Source organism: Saimiri boliviensis, chromosome 1 (assembly GCF_048565385.1).
Source record: "Saimiri boliviensis isolate mSaiBol1 chromosome 1, mSaiBol1.pri, whole genome shotgun sequence".
NCBI lineage: Eukaryota > Metazoa > Chordata > Mammalia > Primates > Cebidae > Saimiri > Saimiri boliviensis.
In genome coordinates this window covers 287,719,685-287,740,768 of record NC_133449.1, presented here as the reverse complement: position 1 = coordinate 287,740,768, position 21,084 = coordinate 287,719,685, and the positions used below count along the sequence as shown (strand labels likewise).

Here is a 21,084-nt window from a genome sequence, read left to right as displayed (position 1 = left end):
CAAATTGGCTCACAGATTAATATTCTGATCTAAAATAAATTAAGAATTACATGGAGGGGTTAAAAAACATTTTAACTCAATTAATGGTGATTTACAGTGCCTCTTTTAAAAAACTAAAAGAACATTTACCTTGAAGTTCATTTTCTCCCGTCTCAACATCAGAATCACTGTCTTCGTTACTCTGCAAAGCAGCCATTTTTCTTTCTTGTATCTTTTTCTATAATGTAAAAGGATATTGTTCAGCTCTGTCCCATAGGTAAAAGAAGTGGTTTCCATATGAAACCATTCCTGCACCCCATACCCACCTTGGACCACAGTTCGCTGCTCCACTGTCCGACCCCCTTCGGGACACTGATGATACACTCCACAGCTTTGTTCAGGGTCTGCTGTACATCTTCCAGGGCAGGCACCATGGTGATGTTGGGAATGGCCAGAGTGACACTTGCCCGGAAAATGGGCAGACTGTTCTGCTTTGTGTTAGAGGCACTGTTACTGTCTGAATTAACCCAAAACAAGGAAGAATTCATGTTTTTAATTTAAAACAAGATTTGCTTCTTTTTAACTATAAAAATTAAAACAATACAATAATAGGTATAAAATCGGTGAAATATTTGTTGAATGAATGAGTCAATTAAAACTAATGGAGGATCTAGTTTTGTTCAATATAACAGAGCAGTTCAGGGGAATCCAATGCATTTTCTGCTGTTTACAACTTCTTGGAATACCCTCCATAAAGACAACCCACTGTGTGGGATCAGGCTTAATCATAAACACTTCTCTAAAATATTAAAAATGATTCTTCAAAATAACAGGATACCAATGAATTAGTTAAATGTAGCTTAAGTAAGCCAGGAATGAAAAATAAGACTATCAAAATAAACCAAAGTTAGAACAAATAGCCACTTTGGAATTTCAGATAAAAATAGGCCTTTCCTACCATGGTGTGTAAAATCCAAACTTGGAGCAGTTAAAAAATGGAAAAGAAATAAAGAGTAATTTGCCACTCATAATGAAGGCACTTATAAAGTTGAACATGGGTATAGGTATGTAGATATAGATATGTATGTATATACGTATGTGTATCATAAATAACTTTACATAGTTGCAAATATCTGTAATATAAAAGCTGGGAAATAACTGTGATTTAATATTTAGCCTATCAGCCAACATGTATTAAGTTCTAATAATAACCCTGTCTCAAAGAAAAGAACTATCCTTCATCTTGAATAAAGTAAAACATAATAAGCCATGGTACCAAACAAAAAAAAAACTTTCAGAGTTTCTACTTTTATTTACCCACTTTTAATTAAATATTAAAGATGCTTTCCTTTAAATTCCAATATTCAAGATATGTAAAAAGATTTTATCATCCTATTATTTCAGTTTTCATTAATTACTATTATTTTTATTTTTACCATTTTTAACTTAAAATTTAATCTCAAGATGCCTCTAGATTTGACAGATATTTGTGGCCCACTTGGGAAATACAACACCTATTTCTGAACTGTGCTGAGGAAAAGATGATGATCTTGAAAATGAGGAAACCAGCTAGAAAATACTAAATTAATATAAAAATAGTAAAATACTAATATATATCCTTTGATGAATGTGACATTAGTAAGATGTTTCCATTTTGTAAGACTGGCTAACAAACCTAATGATTTAACAATGAAAGAATCTTTTCCATATAACTTCTTTTAAAGCATGTACTTTTTTCTTTCACCAATTAAAATAATTTTATATACTTTCATCTTATTACAAAAAGACTAAACATACTACCAATTTTCATGTTATTAACAAAAGCTTAAGCAAACTATTTCACCTCCCTGTGCTGTGCTCCAGTTCTCTGATTTAACATGAGAGTAATGATAGTATCTACTTAATAGAATTGTTGTAATGATCAAAGTTCATAATGTTTAATATTACTAGAAGGCATTAAATAAATGGTGGCTACTTTTTAATTATTTAAATTTAACAGGAATGTACCTGTGTGCACGCTCACACACACAAACCGGTAACTATGCCTGATCATCCACTAGGCAAACCACATGAGATTATTACCCCGGAAGTTAATTGTGTGAGAGGAATGAATGCGTTTGCGAATGGCCTCTAGTGTATTCCTTGTAACTTTCAGAAGAGCATCCATGTTCTGATGGTTGAAATGAGAGAGCAACTCGCGGGCTTCTTCCCCTAACATCTCAGTTTCTTTCTTTTTCCTCGAGACTGTTGCCAAAAGCAGGGCATCAGCCCTAGCACTGATGGACGATGTCAAGGTGTCAAAATTTCCTTCTTCTCTTTTTGCTGATACAAGATGAAAAAGAGATAAGTTAGATGAATGCATAGACTGACAGACAGATAGATAGAATCATCTATTGCAATTAAAGGATAAATTATATGCAGTTTAATATGACTTAAACATCAGACTTCTTAGGAAGTGAGGACATCAAAAAGTAAGGAGGAAATCAGGAACCAGATGGATTGATGAAAGCATCTCCTTCTCAATATGAGAAAACAGTCAACAAGAGAGGCAGGAACTACGGCTGAAAAAGCTACACTGGCCCCCACTGGCCTGGGTTCTGGTGCTACCTCCCACCAATAGCCCTAAAACTTCGTGGGGATAATTTCCCTTCTTCACATCTCAGTGTTCTCCTCTGCCCTGCAAAAGGTTTGCTCCAATCTAGACGCTCTCTGAGGGGAATTCCAATCAATAATCCATCCAACTGTAATGATAAGGTAAAATAAAACACCCACCCATATACAAACGTAAAGAAAGCTAACAAGGGCCAATGCAAAGTGCATGTTTGCAATTTAACCAAAAGTAGTGGGAATTAACAACATAGAGCCACTACAATATGCTCAGGGTCATAATTTCAGATTTATACGTATCATTAGAAAATTGGGAGGATGTTTATAGAAGTAGAAATTAATAGCTATATAGAAAATTCAATTTTAGTTTTCAGTAAATGTCATAGAGAAACAAGACCCTTTCATTATCCCATCTCTTACCTGAACTTTCATGTTTGGAATCCACACTATTCCCATTGGATATTTTTTCACTATCTTCTTTAGATAAAACTTCCACATCCAGCAACATATTTACAAGCTCATTGACTGCCTCCTCCACTAATGAGCTTTTAAAATGTAGTATCTGTGCACCATTTACACAAAGATCCTAACAAAAAAAAGATAGCACCATGGTATGTTGTTTATCTAGCTCTTAAGAGCACAGAAGCAGTGATAGCAATGCTGTGGCTTAGCCTCCACGTGAGATTTTAGCCCCAGTGATGCTTAGCTACATCCTTCACTCCAGCACAGGCCAGGTGTTCTATAAAGGAATGTGTTAAGGACAAGGGCACCAAGTGGAGCAGTGTAGATGGACCAAAATTAGAGGCACTTATCCAGCAATAGAGAAAATACCTCCAAAAGCCACCAGCAGCCTTTCTTCCCATCACATAAATCAGATCCTTCATAGCACATACATTAGATCCAGCCACCCTTCTTTCTCTCCTTGTCTTTGCCAACAAACCATAGTCATCTCCTCATTAATTTCAAAAATTATTACCTACCCCTCTAACTATACTGTACATTTCTCAAGAACGGTTTTAATAAATATAAACTAACATGATTTGGGGCACGGTGATCAATTCAGTAGGAGATTAGGTAGACAGACGGTTACAGATCAATGGTACAGACAGAATCAGTGGTTTACCACCTAGTTGGAAAGTAAGCCCACGAAATAATAGACTGTCAGTTGGGCAGTGTGCAGCTCCATTCCAACCTCCAGCATTATACACTTATACAGCTTGAAACTAGGATTCAAATCCTTGCTCTGCATGATCCTGAAAATTCTTCTCAGTTTCAATTCCTGCATATGTATAATGGTGATGATGGCAGAACTCACCATAGTTTTTGCAAGTATTCCATAAAATAAATGCATGTAAAACATTAAAGAGCATAAAGTAAGCACACAAGAAGTGCTCATTATTATTACTGGTTGGAAAATCACAAACAATCATAGGGCCTAATTATTTGCAAAGGTTATTCATCTCATTTTATGTAAACTAACTCCTCAATTCTCTGAGAGAATGCTAATATTTTTTAAAGTGTGAATCTTAAGTCCTCTGACTCTACCTTGGAGAGAAACACACATGTGGTGTCCATATTCAGGGCCAGCTCTCACAGGGAATCCTCAATTAACTTTCCAGTAGCTCTTTCAGTCCTCTCACTAACACAGACACATGTTTGAAATCATAAAATTCCTTTATATTGAGGGTTCTAGAAGATGGAATTGATAGCCTCTCAAAGACTAGTATAGTTCTAGCAATGTTGTTTACATCTCTTAACTCTTTCTCTCTGTGAGAAGGCATAATCATAAAAATATAAACAGCATAGAAATTAACAAAGCAGAATATAAACACAATGAGAAAAAAGAAGTAATAAATAGACTCATTAAAATATCCCCTAAGACAAACAAAATAAATGAAAGATGCTTCCTCCACTTATCCTGCTTCATGTCAACTAACCTCCACGATGACACCCAAAAGCTAAAACTCACCAAAAGGGCCTGTCTTTGAATCCTGAGTGGTATCCTCCTTGAATAATCAGCTTGGAGCCCGACCATTTCCTCATTCCCATGATGCTTCAGCTTTGGCAAACCAAGAACCCACCAGACTTCACGTCTACTCCAGGTCTCTTCACCCTTACTCCCTGGTTCATGCCGTCTCCTAACATGATTTCACACTTTAACCTTTGTTTTGCTAATATTCTTTGCTCCATCACTCTCTCAACCTTCCACTGCCCCACCCAGGGGAAGCCCAACCCAAATAAACTGGGTGACCTACCCTCTCCATCGGCACACACAGGTCATGCTGATGCAGAAGCCTGGTACTGGGAATTCACGGTACCCAAACTCAACCTGGCCTCGAATGCTACTTAGGAATCATCTACATGACTGGAGCCACTTCCCCCTACCAAGCCCATAATAGCTGTGTCTTCAAATCCATGTCCTCAAATCATGACACTATCGTTCCTCATGATACTCAAAGAATGACCTTGATTTCTACAGCACAAAGCAAACTGAGGTCATGACAGGGGGACTCAAACAAGTCCCACCGCCCCCATGCAGAAGACAAATTGGCCACCATCACGAGCCCCTCTTCCTCCTGTTTCAGTGAATGCAATCATTCTCCTTTTATTCAAGGCTAACTCCACAACCTGAGTTCTGAATCACAGCTTCTCTGGCTACCTCAGAAACCAAGCCTACCTCTTTCTTCCTCTCTATTGATTTTCCACCTGAGCATATGAATACCCAATGTACTTCAACTCAACACCCTTCTCCAGCTACAACAACATGCTTCCACCTCAGGGCCTTTGCACATGCTATTCTCTCTGCCTGGAATGTCCTTCCCCTAAGAGTCACATGGCTTAGACTCTCACTTCCTCCCTTCAAATCTAATCACAGAAGTCATCACTGACCATGGACATGAAATCACAACTTGCTGTCAGGTAATCCTTTTCTTCATCATCCTTTTCGTTTCTCTCTATAATTGAATTATGAAAAATAAACAAATTCAAGATAAATGATTTATTGATACCTATATTGGTGATCAACAAAGCAAATTCAAATTGGGTTCCATGATTTTGCTGCTTAAACTAAAAGTAGTAAACAGTGTTTGTTGGAAGGTAGTGAAGTTGGTTCTATTGTATTGCTGGTGGCATTGTAACTTGGTAACATCCTTTTGAGAAGCAATTTGACTACCAATATCAAGAGCCATCCAATAAGGCCATACTCTCTGACACAATAATTTTATTTTGGAGGAGAGAATAATATTAAAGGGGAAAATACATTATACATGCATATATTCATTGCAGCTCTTGGCAAAATATCAAAACTTCAGAAGCCATCTAAAGGTTCAGCAATAAGAAACTGGTAAGTAAATTACAGTGTATCAACTCAGTAGAATATTCTGAAGGCACCATTAAAAGGCTGCCTATGAAAACTATGTAGCCGCATGAGGAACATTTTGTAAGGAAGTGTTAACTACGAGAAAAAAGCACCATTCAAAACCTGTTATATGTGGAGTAGAGATCACAACTTTATTAAAAAGCGTAAAATGCATTAATATTAGAATGGAGGTATGATTGATTAAAATGCTATTATTTTCCATTTTTAAAATATTCCAAAACTTTCTTTTACATTTAAAACAAATGGATTTTTAATAAAACAATCATCAGGAAAGGGGTAAGAGTAAAACCATGGAGGCAAGTGATTTCTCAGAGGAAGAGATAGTTTTTTAAATGATCACAAAGAACAAGAGGGTGGTTAGGTGTACCCACAGTTAGTGAGTGTGAGGAGGAGGGACTCGAAATTTCTAAAATGTAGACAGTACGTTTTGAGAACAGAATGACTTAATATAACCTGCCATATACGCAGAAAAGGGTGAACACGGCGGGCCTGAGACTGCTCTCCTTAGGAGGTCCTGCTCGGGAAGTGGTCCCTTGGCCAGCGTCTGGAAGCTTCGGCAGGGTACCCCCTGTTGCCCCTCTGATGAAGATAGTTTGCTGTGCCTAAACTGCTTGTGCAAACAATGTAGTTAATGCTGAACCCCCGCTTCCTTCTGGGAGTCTGGAATTCTGATCCATGCTAAGCAGAGTGAGTGACCAGACCCAGTAATAACCTTGGGCCCTGAGTCTCTAATAGGCTTCCCTGGACAGCAACACCACACAGAGGGGACAGTGAGCTCCGTGTGAGCCCTCACAGGAGGAAGAAAGCATGAGGAAGCCTGGACAGGGTCTCCCCAGACAATGCCAGTTTTTGTTCCTTATGATCCAGCTGCGTCTCTGAACTATGTCAGGGCAGTGCACCTACATGCTGAGTTCCGTGAGTCCTCCTAGTAGGCATGGTCTTGAGGACCCCAACACACCATACTAAAATCATGATTGAGGAGTCCTTATCCTCAGGATACCCACTGGGAATATTGTAAATGACGCTACCAGGATGTTCCTGAAGGGGCGCTTCATGGAGTGCTGCTCCCAGGAGCTTACTCCTGGCACAGGGAAGAAAACGTCCCATTTGCATGTGTTGAAGTAATGAGCCACAAAAAGTTAAATGGGGATCTTCTGAGGGCCTTTATCTTAATATGTTAATATGCAGTGGATCTATAAGTACAGTCTTTACACTAAGCAGTTTGCACTCACTCCCTGCCTCTCTCAGGATTCCCAGCAATGGCTCCAGAATTTGTGCTACAGAATACTAGTTTGGGAAATACCCCTCAACAGAAATGTTTAAAGAAGAAATTTTGTCTAGAAGCTGTTCAAAACAATGGCTGCACTAATTAACCCTAGCTTATGAGAAGCACTTATGCAAGATTGTCTATTCTTCATTAAAAAATGGAAAAATCAAAGTGTATTCTATGGCAATTTCTCTACTACTGATCTGAAATGATTCGCTCCTCACAGCTAAGTGACTGCTTAGATACGTTTCTCTTCACTGGCAAATTACTGTCAGTAGATTCCATGTTCGAATCGCATCTATCACAGAGCATTGCAACCAGAGAAACAAATCTAATTTAAACTTCAAAAAAAGTGACCTTTATAGGAAAATGAATCACCAAAAAACTTTAAGCAAAAAAAAAAAAAAATCTAGCTTCTAATAACCTTTGTCATTTGGAGAAACTCTTCACAGGTAAGCGGCCGCTCCTGGGGAAGCAGACAAAGAGGCGTGCGGCCCATTTCTTCTAGAATGGCGTCAATGCGGAACTCAATCAAATCATTGACCCTGTCAAGGAGCAGCTCCAGGTCCTCTGCAGGAAAAAACAAAAAGTAATTTTGTTTTTTAAAAGAATCCACACTTGATTAAAATCAGCTTTAAAGATTCGCAGTTACCTATGTCCCCCGGACTCCCACTGTTTCCCACTTGGTTGTCCCTAATAAAATATCCAAATTACTGACACTCTAATGCTGATATTCTGTAAGTAGAAAGTCTGCCTTGGTTGCCTGTTCTAATTTGATTATGACAATTCTTATTATGAAGTTTTTACACATTTTATAAATACCCCTGAGGCAATTTTAGCCAATTTCCTTTTGTTTTATTTCCTGGGGCCATTGTTCCTTCTCTGTAACCAGTCTCCCAGTTCCTGCCCACCTAACTCTCACTCATACTTGAAGACATCGCTCATGCGTATCTCCCCACAGAGGCCCCGGGGTGAATCTGTGGGCATTCAAGTGGTCCCTCCTCCTGTAAAACCACAGATGGAGCATCCTTCCATCTCCACGGATACCATGTTGTCTACCCATGTGTCTTATCTTCTTTAGAATTCATATGTTTTATCCTTACATCAGCATTTAACCCAGTGCCTATTCCACAAGAAGTATTCAACAAATTTTACTGAAGTAAAAGTTCTCTAATTTTTCTTTCACTGTAAATATCATAGGTGACATTTTTTTTTAGTTGCGCTGAAGTAATACTGAATGTTAAGTTCAACGGATGCAAAGGCCAACTCAGAAGCAAACTAACAACAGCACATCAAAAGTGGGAATGATTCCTAATGGACAGCCATCTAAGGGTAATCCATTTTTCAACAGATGCCATACAGTAAAATTCCTCTTTTTCTAATACACCTTTCTCCTGGGAAACAAAACTGAAATTGAATACAGAAAAGTCAACGTCACATACCAATGATGTATCAGAGATGTAAACACTTCCTTAAATACCTTTATTTCCTAAAGAGAGAAACACTTAATGTAGATGACAGGGTGACGGATGCAGCAAACCACCACCATGGGACATGTACACCTATGTAACAAGCCCGCACGATCTGCACAGGTACCCGAGAACTTAAAGTATAATGAATAAAATTAACTGACTGCCTCTTCATCTTTAAGGACATTTGTGTTAAGCTGAAAAAAGTAGCCTCCAAGGAGGTCCACATCCTAATCTCCTGTGGATGATATCTTTTATGGCAAAAGAGATTGTGATGTGATCAACTTAAGGATGATGTAATGTAGAGAGTGTCCCAGATTATCCATACTCTCATAAATGCATGATGCAAATGACCACCGATAAGTAGAAGGATTGGCTCACTAATCCAATAAAAATCCAATTGCTCTCGAGACTTTACATAGTTTTCTCTCAAAGAAATTTAATCTTTCTTCTATTTTAGTTCCTTAAATTACAAAAAGAAAAACATAATAGAAAACAAAACAATAAGTTTCTCTAGAAACTAGTTCCTTGTCTCCAGCTAACATTCTAATAGACATCCAAATTGTTAATACTCTAATACTAACATCTAAAGGAAGGATATTACTAAAGTCTACCTTGGTAGACTGTTCTAATTTGATTACGATAACTCTCTTTTTTAAATTGCATTTTAGGTTTTGGGGTACATGAAGAACATGCAAGATTGTTGCATAGGTACACACATGTCAGTGTGATTTGCTGCCTTCCTCCCCAACACATATATCTGGCATTTTTCCCCATGCTCTCTCCCCCCAACTCCCCACCCCCGGATAACTCTTATTATGAAGTTTTTATACATTTCATAAGTGCCTCCTTAGGAAATTTTAGCCAATTTCCTCTTGTTTTATTTTCTGGGGAGGTATATTTAGAAGAAATATTAATTTAGAGCAAGAAAATTGGGATCTAAACTCATTGTTATTTCTTATATCTATGTAACGTTAAAAGCCATTTAGCATCTCTGACTTGATATTCATTCATAGTCAAAAACTCCAATATCATTTGTTTTTTGTTTGTTTGTTTGTTTTGTTTTGTTTTTTTGAGACGGAGTTTCGCTCTTGTTACCCAGGCTGGAGTGCAATGGCGCGATCTCGGCTCACCGCAACCTCCGCCTCCTGGGTTCAGGCAATTCTCCTGCCTCAGCCTCCTAAGTAGCTGGGATTACAGGCACGTGCTACCATGCCCAGCTAATTTTTTGTATTTTTAATAGAAACGGGGTTTCACCATGTTGACCAGGATGGTCTCGATCTCTCGACCTCGTGATCCACCCGCCTCGGCCTCCCAAAGTGCTGGGATTACAAGCTTGAGCCACCGCGCCCGGCCAATATCATTTGTTTTTGAGTCCAGCTCCCAAACTACAAAGCATAACAAAGGTGGGGTATGGGCTCAACCAGAATTTCTCACTCTACTCCCTTCCAACCCAGTACTTCTCAAATATTCCTAAATATAAAGCACCTGGCTATTTAAATAACTGGACCTTCTGAACCCTAAGTTTTTTTGAAAAGTACAGTGAAAACCTCCTGATAAGACAAAATCTCTTGACAAAAGATTATAAATAGACTAGGTACTCCGTCAGCAGCCATAAATACCTGACCAAGACAGAGACCTTAGGGGTGGGTAAGGGAGAGAGAGAGGATAAAAGGAGGCCTCACGAGGGGTATCTAAAAGGGAGGCCCAGGAACAGGTATCCAGAAATAAGGTAATAGGCTTGAGCGGTAGGAATGGGGTTATACTGATAAAGAAATGAAGAGAGACTCAGTATATAATATTACTCCAATTGTGAATCTGCAAGTATATGGGTGCCTACTACACACCCAACTGCGAATAACACAAAAGAATTATATTAATTAAACAACTTGGATTTAATTATTTCACATTGTATTCATACATCATAACATCATTTTGTACCGCTGTAAATTTTTCCCCACGCGACTCCCTCTTCACAGAACCCACAAATCTATACAATTATGAATTGTCAATTTACTATAAAAAAGAAGAAAAATTAAACAGCCTGATGTTCAGGCCCTTTGCAGTCTGCCTGGGGAGAAGGATGAAACTGTACTAAACCGTTAGATGACAATCGAAATACAAAGTCTCTGGTCCCAAATGTAAATCCAACAGGAGGACACGGGAGGAAGACATCACAGGAGGTAGAGTAATCAGAGTAGGCTTCTGGGAGCAAGACTTACTCTGGGCTATAAGAGTGGGGGGGGACTGGGGCCAGTGCTGTGGCTCACACCTGTAATCCCAGCTCTTAGGGAGGCAGAGGAGGGAGGATAGCTTTACCCCAGGAGTTTGAGACCTGCCTGGGCAATATAGCGAGACTATGCTCTCCACAAAAAGGAAAAAAATGAAAAGACAAAAGAAAAAAAAAAGAGTAGGGAGGATTGAGCCATGCAGAGGAGAAGGTGGAAGACACTGGCTAGGAGAAGAGAATAGCCATGTCTAAGTCCTTCTGGAAAAACAAAACCCCTCCATTACCATGTTCCAAACTGTGCTACACTGTCTGCCACAGAAGAGCTGTAAGGTGTTAATGTGTCCTCCTGGAAGGCAGCCAAGGAATTCTGGGAAACGCCACAGGCAAAAGCCCACTTTTGGACACCCACTGGACGCTGGCCTGTTAAAGGCTCTGAAAAGTCCTCCAGCAAAGACACCTGTCCAACTGCTCCTCTCGGATTTCCCAGACATATTTGAGCCCCTCTTTGCAACATATTTGTACACATTGCAGAAAACTGCATTTTATGGAATAGACTACCTTATATATATTTGAGAGTATTATATCTCTTTTATTCTCTCTCTTCCACTTTTTTTTATTGTTCTTTAGATTCTGGGGTACATGTGCAGATCATGCAAGATTTTTGCATAGGTACATTCATGGCAATGTGGTTTGCTGCCTCCATCCCCCTATACCTGACATTTCTCCCCACGTTATTCCTCCTCCACCCTTCCTCCCACTATCCCTCCCATAGCCCCTCCCAACAGACCCCAGTGTGGTGTGATGCTCCCCTCTTTGTGCACTGTTCAACACCCGCCTATGAGTGAGAACATGTGGTGTTTGATTTTCTTTTTCTGTTTACATTAGCAAAGACCTGGAACCAACCTAAATGTCCATCGATGATAGACTGGACAGGGAAAATGTGGCACGTATACACCAAGGAATACTATGCAGCCATCAAAAATGATGACTTCATGTCCTTTGCAGGGACATGGATGAATTGAAAACCATCATTCTCAGCAAACTGACACAAGAACAGAAAACCAAACACCGCATGTTCTCACTCATCGGTGGGTGTTGAACAATGAGAACACATGGACACAGGGAGGGGAACATCACACACTGGGGTCTGTTTTGGAGGACTAAGGGAGGGACAGCAGGAGATAGGGAGTTGAGGAGGGATAACATGGGGAGAAATCCCAGATATAAGTGATGGGGATGGAGGCAGCAAACCACGTTGCCATGTATATACCTATGCAACAATCCTGCATGTCTGTACACGTACCCCGGAACCTAAAGCGCAATTTTATATATATACATATAAATATATAAATTTTTTAAAAAGAATTCAGAATAGTAATTATTTAGGCAGACTTACTGATCTTTGCAAAAGTGTTTTCTAAATACGCCTGAATATTCAGAGACGTCCAGGTCAGTGCAGCCAAGCCAGGTTGGAGAGCTTCATCCACTTTGGCCAAGTGAGGGACCATCAGTTGCTCAATGGCAGGAGGCATTTTTGACTTCACTCTCTGATATTCAGCTAGCATCATCTGCAATGAAATTGACGTTAAGTAATCAATTAACATCTCACTTCTAATGTCTATTTGTATCTCATGTTTTATACAAAATGACTACTTTTACTTAGGGTCAAACAATAAAAAGAAAAGAAGACAAGGACACTACATCATTACAAATCCAAAATCATTAGAAATCCAAAAAAAAAACAACTGAAGATGAACAAGAATTTAAGACTGCCTCACCTCCTATGCAGCCTAAAAAGGGAAAAACCCTAAGGTCAAGTAATTTTTCTAAACCATGCAGAGACATGGTAATGGCACCTTCGCCTGAGCATCACCAGGCTCGTTTGTCCTGCTTTATACGCTGGTACAACATGCGTGCCGCTCCTCTGGGCACGTCTTGCAGACCACACTCATCACCCAAAATATCTGCGTCACCAGAGATCTACCTCAGCCCTTTGCCAAAATTATGGGCTGAATCTTGTTGCCAAGACCCAAAGCACACAGGGAACCACTAGTGATTTCAACTAGTGTCATGGCTTTGAATTTCATCCATATGCCAGAAACAAACACATTTACATGCAGCCCAGATCTCACTCCCAAAAGTCTAGATTCATGAATAGCAGCAGCCTCCCAAAGTTTCCACTTCAATACTTAACTTAATAAGTCCAAACTGGGACTTATTAAGTTTATTAATTCTCTAACTCATTCCAGTGCATTCTCTAACTCAGCTGATAGTGACTTTGTCCTTCCAGTTCACAGGCCAAAACCCAGAGTCATCCTTTATTTCTCTTTCTCTCTCTCTCTCTCTCTCTCTCTCTCTCTCTCTCTCTCACACACACACACACACACACATGTAATTCACTAGGATATCTTGTTTGCTGTCTACTCAAAAAAGACTCAAAAAGTCTATATCTGACTTGCTTTCCACATAAACAGTTACTGCCATTGTTGGCTCCCACCTAAATTATTGGGATGGTCTACCATTGTCTCCCTGCTTCAACTCAACTCGCCCTCCCAATAAGTCTAGGTACAGTTTAACTGCAAAAATGATCCTTTCAAAATGAGAATTCAGATCATGTCACTCCTCTGCTTACATGGTTACACAGCCTGTATTTAATTCAGGGCTACAAACCTTTATACGAAGGACTCAGATAGGTGCTTGGTCTAGGAAGATCTACCCAATTTTGTCCTATGACTTCTCTGCTCTCATCTCCAACCACTCTTTCCCTCTCTTACCTGCACTTGCCTGACTGTCTTTCTTCCTGGTCCTGAGTCTCAGGGTCTTTGCACCCCCTTCAATTAATTACTCAAATGCCACTTTCTCAATTATACCCGTCCTCACTACCCTTTTAAGATTGTAAGCCACCACCAAAACCACTCACACATTTTATCCCCCCATTTTTCCATAATGACTATCATTTTATTACAATAGACTATATTAATTTACATATTTACAATGTTCATTTTCTGTCCTACCCAATTAGACTACACGTTCTGTGAGGACAAGAATTTTGTCTGCTTTGTTCTGTGAGCCTGAACCAGCACCTGGCACGTAGGAGATAATAAATTGATATCTATCTAATTAATCAATGAGTTGTTACCAAAAGGATAATTTTTCATCTGAAATGGGGATTCTTGTCTTTTATTGAAATACACATAATGTTGAACTATGTCAGTATTATTTACACAATGTCAAACTGTGTCAGTATTTTGTTCATATGTAACCATGTCAATATTAATAATCATTAATTATAAGAAAATAACTTAAATATGCCTCATAAATACAGTTGGTATGAAGACCATATATGTGCATGTTGGTATTACCCTGATAATAGATTAACGTTTTCCAAACTGTTTTGCCTGGACTACTAAGCCAAAGAGATTCTATGAGAAAAATGGTCCTTTGATAGATAAATTTTGAAAATGCTGCATACAATATCTCCCTTCTTGGATAGTCAAAGCTAATACTAGAGATTCTTAGAAGCCTGTTTAAGGAGGTAAGAAGCCTTGCAAGGCTTTGAAAATTTTGTTAAACCCAATATTTCTCAAATGAACCTCGTAATCCTTTCCTCATATAATGTTTTTCCACAATTTCTATAATACTCTTTCAATGTCCATAAAAGCCACTTCGGAAAAGTCCAGATTTTCTGGTTCTATCAGCAGCTACTTATACGCTTTCTGAAGTTCGTATCCACTGCTTGCTTTTTTCAATGTCCACCAGTTATTCTATCTGGAAACAGCCTTAGAATCAGCTTCTAGCAGGGCATTCTACTTCCCACCTTTCATCCCAGAAGGTATTACTCAACCCCTTTAACAAACGAGAAACCCAGGCTTAGAAGGCAAAGCCACTTACCCAAAGATAATTATTTGAATCCAGATTAAATTGGCTTCAGAACCTATATTTGTATCTATTAGCCTGTACTTGGTCTTCTATTTCTAGTTCAACGGTTTTCCAAGGAACAGATGAACAAAACAAATTCCCAGCTACTTGGGCATCTCTGCAGAAGCCTTAAAGTTCTGTCAAATATTCAGCATAATAAGTGTAACAGTTTAGATGATGATGTTTTTAAAACATTCTTTGATCTTCCTCCCTTCATGGGTTGGGGACCATATCCCCCTTTTTTTGAATTTGGGTAAGTTTACAGTCCAACAAAGTACAACAGAGATGATGCCATCAGACACCTGAGGCTATCATAAAGTCCATGCAGCTGTAGTGCTTGCTCTTGAAATCCTGAGTTGCTATATAAGACATTCTAGTAGCCAGAGGCCTCCATACTGGAAGGCCATGTATAGGTATGCCTGTTCATAGTCCCACCTGAGAGTACCTTCCAGCCTTCCTCACAAAAGAAACAGACACGAGATGAGGCCTTCCAGGACCTTCCAGGTCGAACATCTGCCAGCTGAATACCACTAAACAACTTCTGTCAATGACACATGGAACAGAAGAATCACCTAGACAAGCCCCACTCACGTTCTTTACCCATAAAGTCATGATATAATGATATGGTTATTTTAAACCCTACAACGTGCTTACAAGTGTTTGTTGCCTGCAACAGACAACTGGAACAACAACTCTGCAAATAAAATTAAATTATCAGTCATTTAATAATCTTATAATTATGGTTTCTTAGTAAAAATGTGATTTTCTTTATGAACATGTAAATTGACTAAGTGAGTTTCCTAATGTGAAAGAGTCTAAAAGGGAATCCCAATATGTTGACTGATCTTTTAGAGTCTACGTTTGAGGAATGTCTGTCCATTGCCAACGTAACTTTTTAATATGACATGTAGTAGTGGAAGACAGTGGACCACAAGTCTGGGTTCTGGTATTCTCTTTCTAGTTCAACTGTCTTCCAAGGAATAGGTGAAGGAGAGAAACTCTCTGCTACTTTGATGTATCTGCAGAAGCCTGAAAGCTCTGTCAAATATTCAAAACAATAACTCTAACACTAGATGATTCCCCTAAACACTTTATTTGATCACCTAAACCTGCCAATATGTCTGCCTAACCAATAGGTCCTACTCACGTTGAGTAGGACTACTTCTGCCACTTTCTAGCTATGAAACCTTTGTTAAATCATTTATTGGGAGGTGCCAAGATGGCCAAATAAGAGGTCACTCCAGAAAGCAGCTCCCAGATGCAGAAGCCGAGTGGTCTCCACAATTCCAAATTAGGTACCAGGTTCATTTTGTGGGTCTGGTTGGACAGTGGATATAAACCAAATAGGGCAAGTTGAGGCAAGGCAAGGCACTGTGCCACCCAGTTGCAGGTGGTGCATGCAACTGACTGGAGGACTGGGGGATCTCCCCTCTGGGACTTCAGTTTGGATACAGTGCTCCACTCAAGCCCTCCACAACCCACAGAGCAGGAGCTCTTCACCGGGCTGAAAAGCCTCAGTGAGCTGCCTGTACAGGGCAGAATAGCAACTTCGGCTGGTGCCAGGGCTGTCAACGTAGATCTAGGTGGAAGCACTGGCTGACATCAAGGAAGCCAAAAAGCCGGTGGAACAGAGTTACCCACCCCCCAGAAAGAAGGGGAACTGAACACAGGGAAACATACCATACAGCAGGACAGGTCTCCCCCGACAAAGCCTAGCAGGCTAACAAACTCTCACTTCAGAGTTTCACACCCAGAACATCAGTTAGAGAGTTAGAGAGTGACCAGGAATGAACGAGAGCTCGGCAGGGAGGAACGGCAGCCGCCATTGCAGAACCTGGCCTAATTTTCCTGAGCAAATATAAGACGCAGGAAAAATATGCAGCAGCTCCATTGAATCCGTGGCAGTCTAGCAGTGCCTCTGCAGGCAGACAAAGAAAAGGCTACCTCCCCGAGCAGCTACCTGAGATCAAACCTATATAAATTCAAAAAGATGGGAAGAAATCAGTACAGCAAGGATGAAAACATCAAAAACCAGAATGCTTCTCCCCCACCACAAGATCACAACTCCTCACCAGCAAAGGAACACAGCAGAATGGAGAATGAATTTGATGAATTGACAGAAGCAGGCTTCAGAAGGTAATAACAAACTTCTCTGAGTTAAAGGAACATATTCCAACCCAATGCAAAGAAACCAAAAACCTTGGAAAAAGGTTAGACAAAATGCTAACTAGAATAACCAGCTTAGAGAAGAACATAAATGAATTAATGGAGCTGAAAAACATAGCACAAGAACTTCATGAAGCATACACAAGTTTCAATAGCTGAACAGATCAAACAGAAGAAGGGATATCAGAGATTGAAGATCAACTCAATGAAATAAAATGAGAAGGCAAGCAAAGAGAAAAAAAGAGTGAAAAGAAATGAAGAAAGCCTCCAAGATATATGAGATTATGTGAAAATACCTAATCTACACTTGATCAGTGTACCAGAAGAAGACGGAGATAATGAATCCAAGCTGGAAAACACTCTTCAGGATATTATCCAGGAGAACTTCCCCAACCTAGCAAGGCAGGCCAACATTCAAATACAGGAAATACAGAGAACACCGCAATGATACTCCTCCAGAAAAGCAACCACAATGCACATAATTGTCAGATTCACTGGGGTTGAAATGAAGGAAAAAATCCTAAGGGCAGCCAGAAAGAAAGGTCAGGTCACCCACTGAGGGAAGTCCATCAGACTCACAAGAGGATCTCTCAGCAGAAACCCTACAAGCCAGAAGAGAATGGGGGCCAATATTCAACATCCTTATAGAAAAGAACTTTCAACCCAGAATTTCATATCCAGCCAAACTAAGCTTCACAAGTGAAGGAGAAATAAAATCCTTTATGGACCAGCAACTCCTGATAGATTTCATCAAGACCAGATCTGCCCTACAAGAGCTCCTGAAGGAAGCACTTAACACAGAAAGGAAAAACCAGTTCCAGCCACTGCAAAAAAGAACCAAATGGTAAAGACCAACGATGCAATGAGGAAATAACACCAATCAAAGGGCAAAACAACCAACCAGTAACAAAATGGCAGGATCAAATTAACCCATAACAATATTAACAATAAATGTAAATGGAATAAATGCCCCAATCTAAAGACACAGACTGGCAAATTGGATAAAAAAAAAAAAAAAAAAAAAAAAAAAAAAAAAAAAAACAAGAACAATCAGTGTGCTGTATTCAGGAGACCCATCTCACATGCAAAGACACACATAGACTCAAAATAAAGGGATGGAAGAATATTTACCAAGCAAATGGAGAGCAATAAAAAAGCAAGGGTGGCAATCCTACTCTCTGATAAAATGGACTTTAAACCAACAAAAATCAAAAGAAACAAAGAAGGGCATTATTACATAATGGTGAAAGGATCAATAAAACAAGAAGAGCTAACTATTCTAAACATATATGTGCCCAATACAGGAGCACCCAGATACATAAAGCAAGTCTTTAATGACCTACAAAGAGACTTAGACTCCCACACAATAATAGTGGGAGACTTTAACACTCCACTGTCAATATTAGACAGATCAATGAGACAGAAAATCAACAAGGAAATCTAGGACTTGAATGCAGATTTGGACCAAGTGAACTTAATAGACATTTACAGAACTCTAAACCCCAAATCCACAGAATACACATTCTTCTCAGCACCACATCACACTTACTCTAAAATCGACCACATAATTGGAAGTAAATCACTCCTCAGCAAATGCAAAAGAACAGAAATCATAACAAACAGTCTCTCAGACCAACGTGCAATCAAATAAGACCTCAGAATTAAGAAACTAATTCAGAACTGCACAACTATATGGAAACTGAACAACCGGCTCTTGAACACTGACTAGATAAAACAATGAAATGAAGGCAGAAATAAAGATGTTCTTCAAAACCAAGAATGAGACCCAACGTTCTTTTGGTACATATTTAAAGCACTGTCTAGAGGGAAATTCAAAGCAATAAATGCTCATGTAAGGAGCAAGGCAAGATCTAAAATCGACACCCTATCACCAAAATTGAAAGACTTAGAGGAGCAAGGTCAAAGAAACTCAAAAGCTAGCAGAAGGCAAGAAATAACTAAGATCAGAGCAGAACTGAAGGAGATAGAGACACAAAAAAAATCCTTCAAAAAAATCAACAAATCCAGGAGCCAGCTCTTTGAAAAGATCAACAAAATGGATAGACTGCTAGCCAGACTAATAAAAAAGAGAGAGAGAGAGACAGAGAGAGAGAGAGAGAAGAATCAAATAGATGCAATAAAAAATGATAAAAGGGACATCACCATCGATTCCACATAAATACAAACTTCCATCAAAGATGACTACAAACAACTCTATGCACATAAACTAGTAAACCTGGAAGAAATGGACAAATTCCTGGACACTTGCACTCTCCCAAGACTAAACCAAGAAGAAGTTGAAATCCTAAATAGACCAATAACAAGGGCTGAAGTTGAGGCAGCAATTAATAGCCTACCAATCAAAAAAAGTCCAGGTCCAGACAGGTTAACAGCTGAATTCTACCTGATGTACAAAAAGGAGCTGGTACCATACCTTCTGAAACTATTCCAAACAATACAAAAAGAGGGAATCCTCCTCAAATCATTTTATGAGACCAACATCATCCTGATATGAAAACCGGGAAAAGACTCAACTATAAAAGAAAATTACAGGTCAATATACATGATGAACATAGATGCAAAACTCTTCAATAAAATACTGGCAAACCAAAGGAAACAGTAAATCAAAAAGCTTATTCATCATAATCAACTAGGCTTCATCCTGGGGATGCAAGGCTGGTTCAACATATGCAAGTCTATAAACATAATTTATCACATAAACAGAACCAAAGAGAAAAACCACATGATTATCTCAATAGATGCAGAGAAGGCCTTTGACAAAATTCAACAGCCCTTTATGCTAAAAACTCTCAATAAACTAGGTATGGATGGAACGTATCTCAAAATAATCAAAACTGTTTATGACAAACCCACAGCCAATATCATACTGAATGGGCAAAAACTGGAAGCATTCCCTTTGAAATCTCGCACTAGACAAGGATGCCCTCTCTTACCACTCCTATTCAATATAGTATTGGAAGTTCTAGACAGAGCAATTGGCAAGAAAAAGAAATAAAGGGTATTCAATTAGGAAAACAGGGAGTAAAATTGTCTCTATTTGTAGATGACATTATTGTATACTTAGAAGACCCCATCGTCTCAGCCCAAAATCTCGTGAAACTGATAAGCAACCTCAGCAAAGTCTCAGAATACCAAATCAATGTGCAGAAATCACAAGCATTCCTATACACCAATAACAGACAAACAGAGAGCCAAATCAAAAGAACTCCCATTCACAATTGCAGCAAAGAGAATAAAATACCTAGGAATACAACTAACAAAGGATGTAAAGGACCTCTTCAAGGAGAACTACAAACCACTGCTCAAGGAAATAAGAGAGGACACAAACAGATGGAAAAACATTCCATGCTCATGGTTGGGAAGAATCAGTATCAATAAAATGGCCATACTGCCCAAAGTAATTTATAGATTCAAAGCTATCCCCATCAAGCTACCAATGATCTTCTACACAGAACTGGAAGAAACCACTTCAAACTTCATATAGAACCAAAAGAGAGCCCACATAGCAAAAACAATCCTAAGCAAAAAGAACAAAGCTGGAGGCACCATGCTGCCTGACTTCAAACTATACTACTAGGCCACAGCAATCAAAACAGCATGTTAATGGTACCAAAACAGAGATATAGACCAATGGAACTGAACAGAGGCCTCAGAAGCAACACCACACATCTACAATCAATCACCTGATCTTTGACAAACCTCACAAAAACAAGCAATGGCAAAAGGATTCCCTGTTCAATAAATGGTGTTGGGAAAACTGTCTAGCCATGTGCAGAAAGCAGAAACTGGACCCCTTTCTGACACCTTACACTAAAATTAACTCCAGATGGATTAAACATCTAAACATAATATAACACCATAAAAACCCTAGAAGAAAACCTAGGCAAAACCATTCAGGACACAGGCATAGGCAAGGACTTCATGACCAAAACACCAAAAGCACTGACAACAAAAGCCAAAATAGACAAATAGGATCTAATTAAACTCCAGAGCTTCTGTACAGCCAAAGAAACAATCATTAGAGTGAACCAGCAACCAACAGAATGGG

The 21,084-nt window shown here is 39.2% G+C and overlaps 1 protein-coding gene across 4 annotated transcripts in view; it reads right to left on the bottom strand.

Moving 5' to 3' along the window:
* DNAH5 (dynein axonemal heavy chain 5) overlaps positions 1-21,084 on the bottom strand; it is a 358,938-nt gene that overhangs the window by 211,345 nt on the left and 126,509 nt on the right. For all 4 annotated transcript variants that reach the window (XM_039471819.2, XM_074387173.1, XM_003932490.4 and 1 more), the window contains 6 exons: positions 12,328-12,499; positions 7,657-7,802; positions 3,007-3,172; positions 2,062-2,301; positions 306-496; positions 130-217 (listed from right to left, as the gene is read on the bottom strand). In XM_039471819.2, the coding sequence (XP_039327753.2) occupies positions 130-217; positions 306-496; positions 2,062-2,301; positions 3,007-3,172; positions 7,657-7,802; positions 12,328-12,499 (1,003 nt within the window). The remainder of the gene's footprint in view (positions 1-129; positions 218-305; positions 497-2,061; positions 2,302-3,006; positions 3,173-7,656; positions 7,803-12,327; positions 12,500-21,084) is intronic.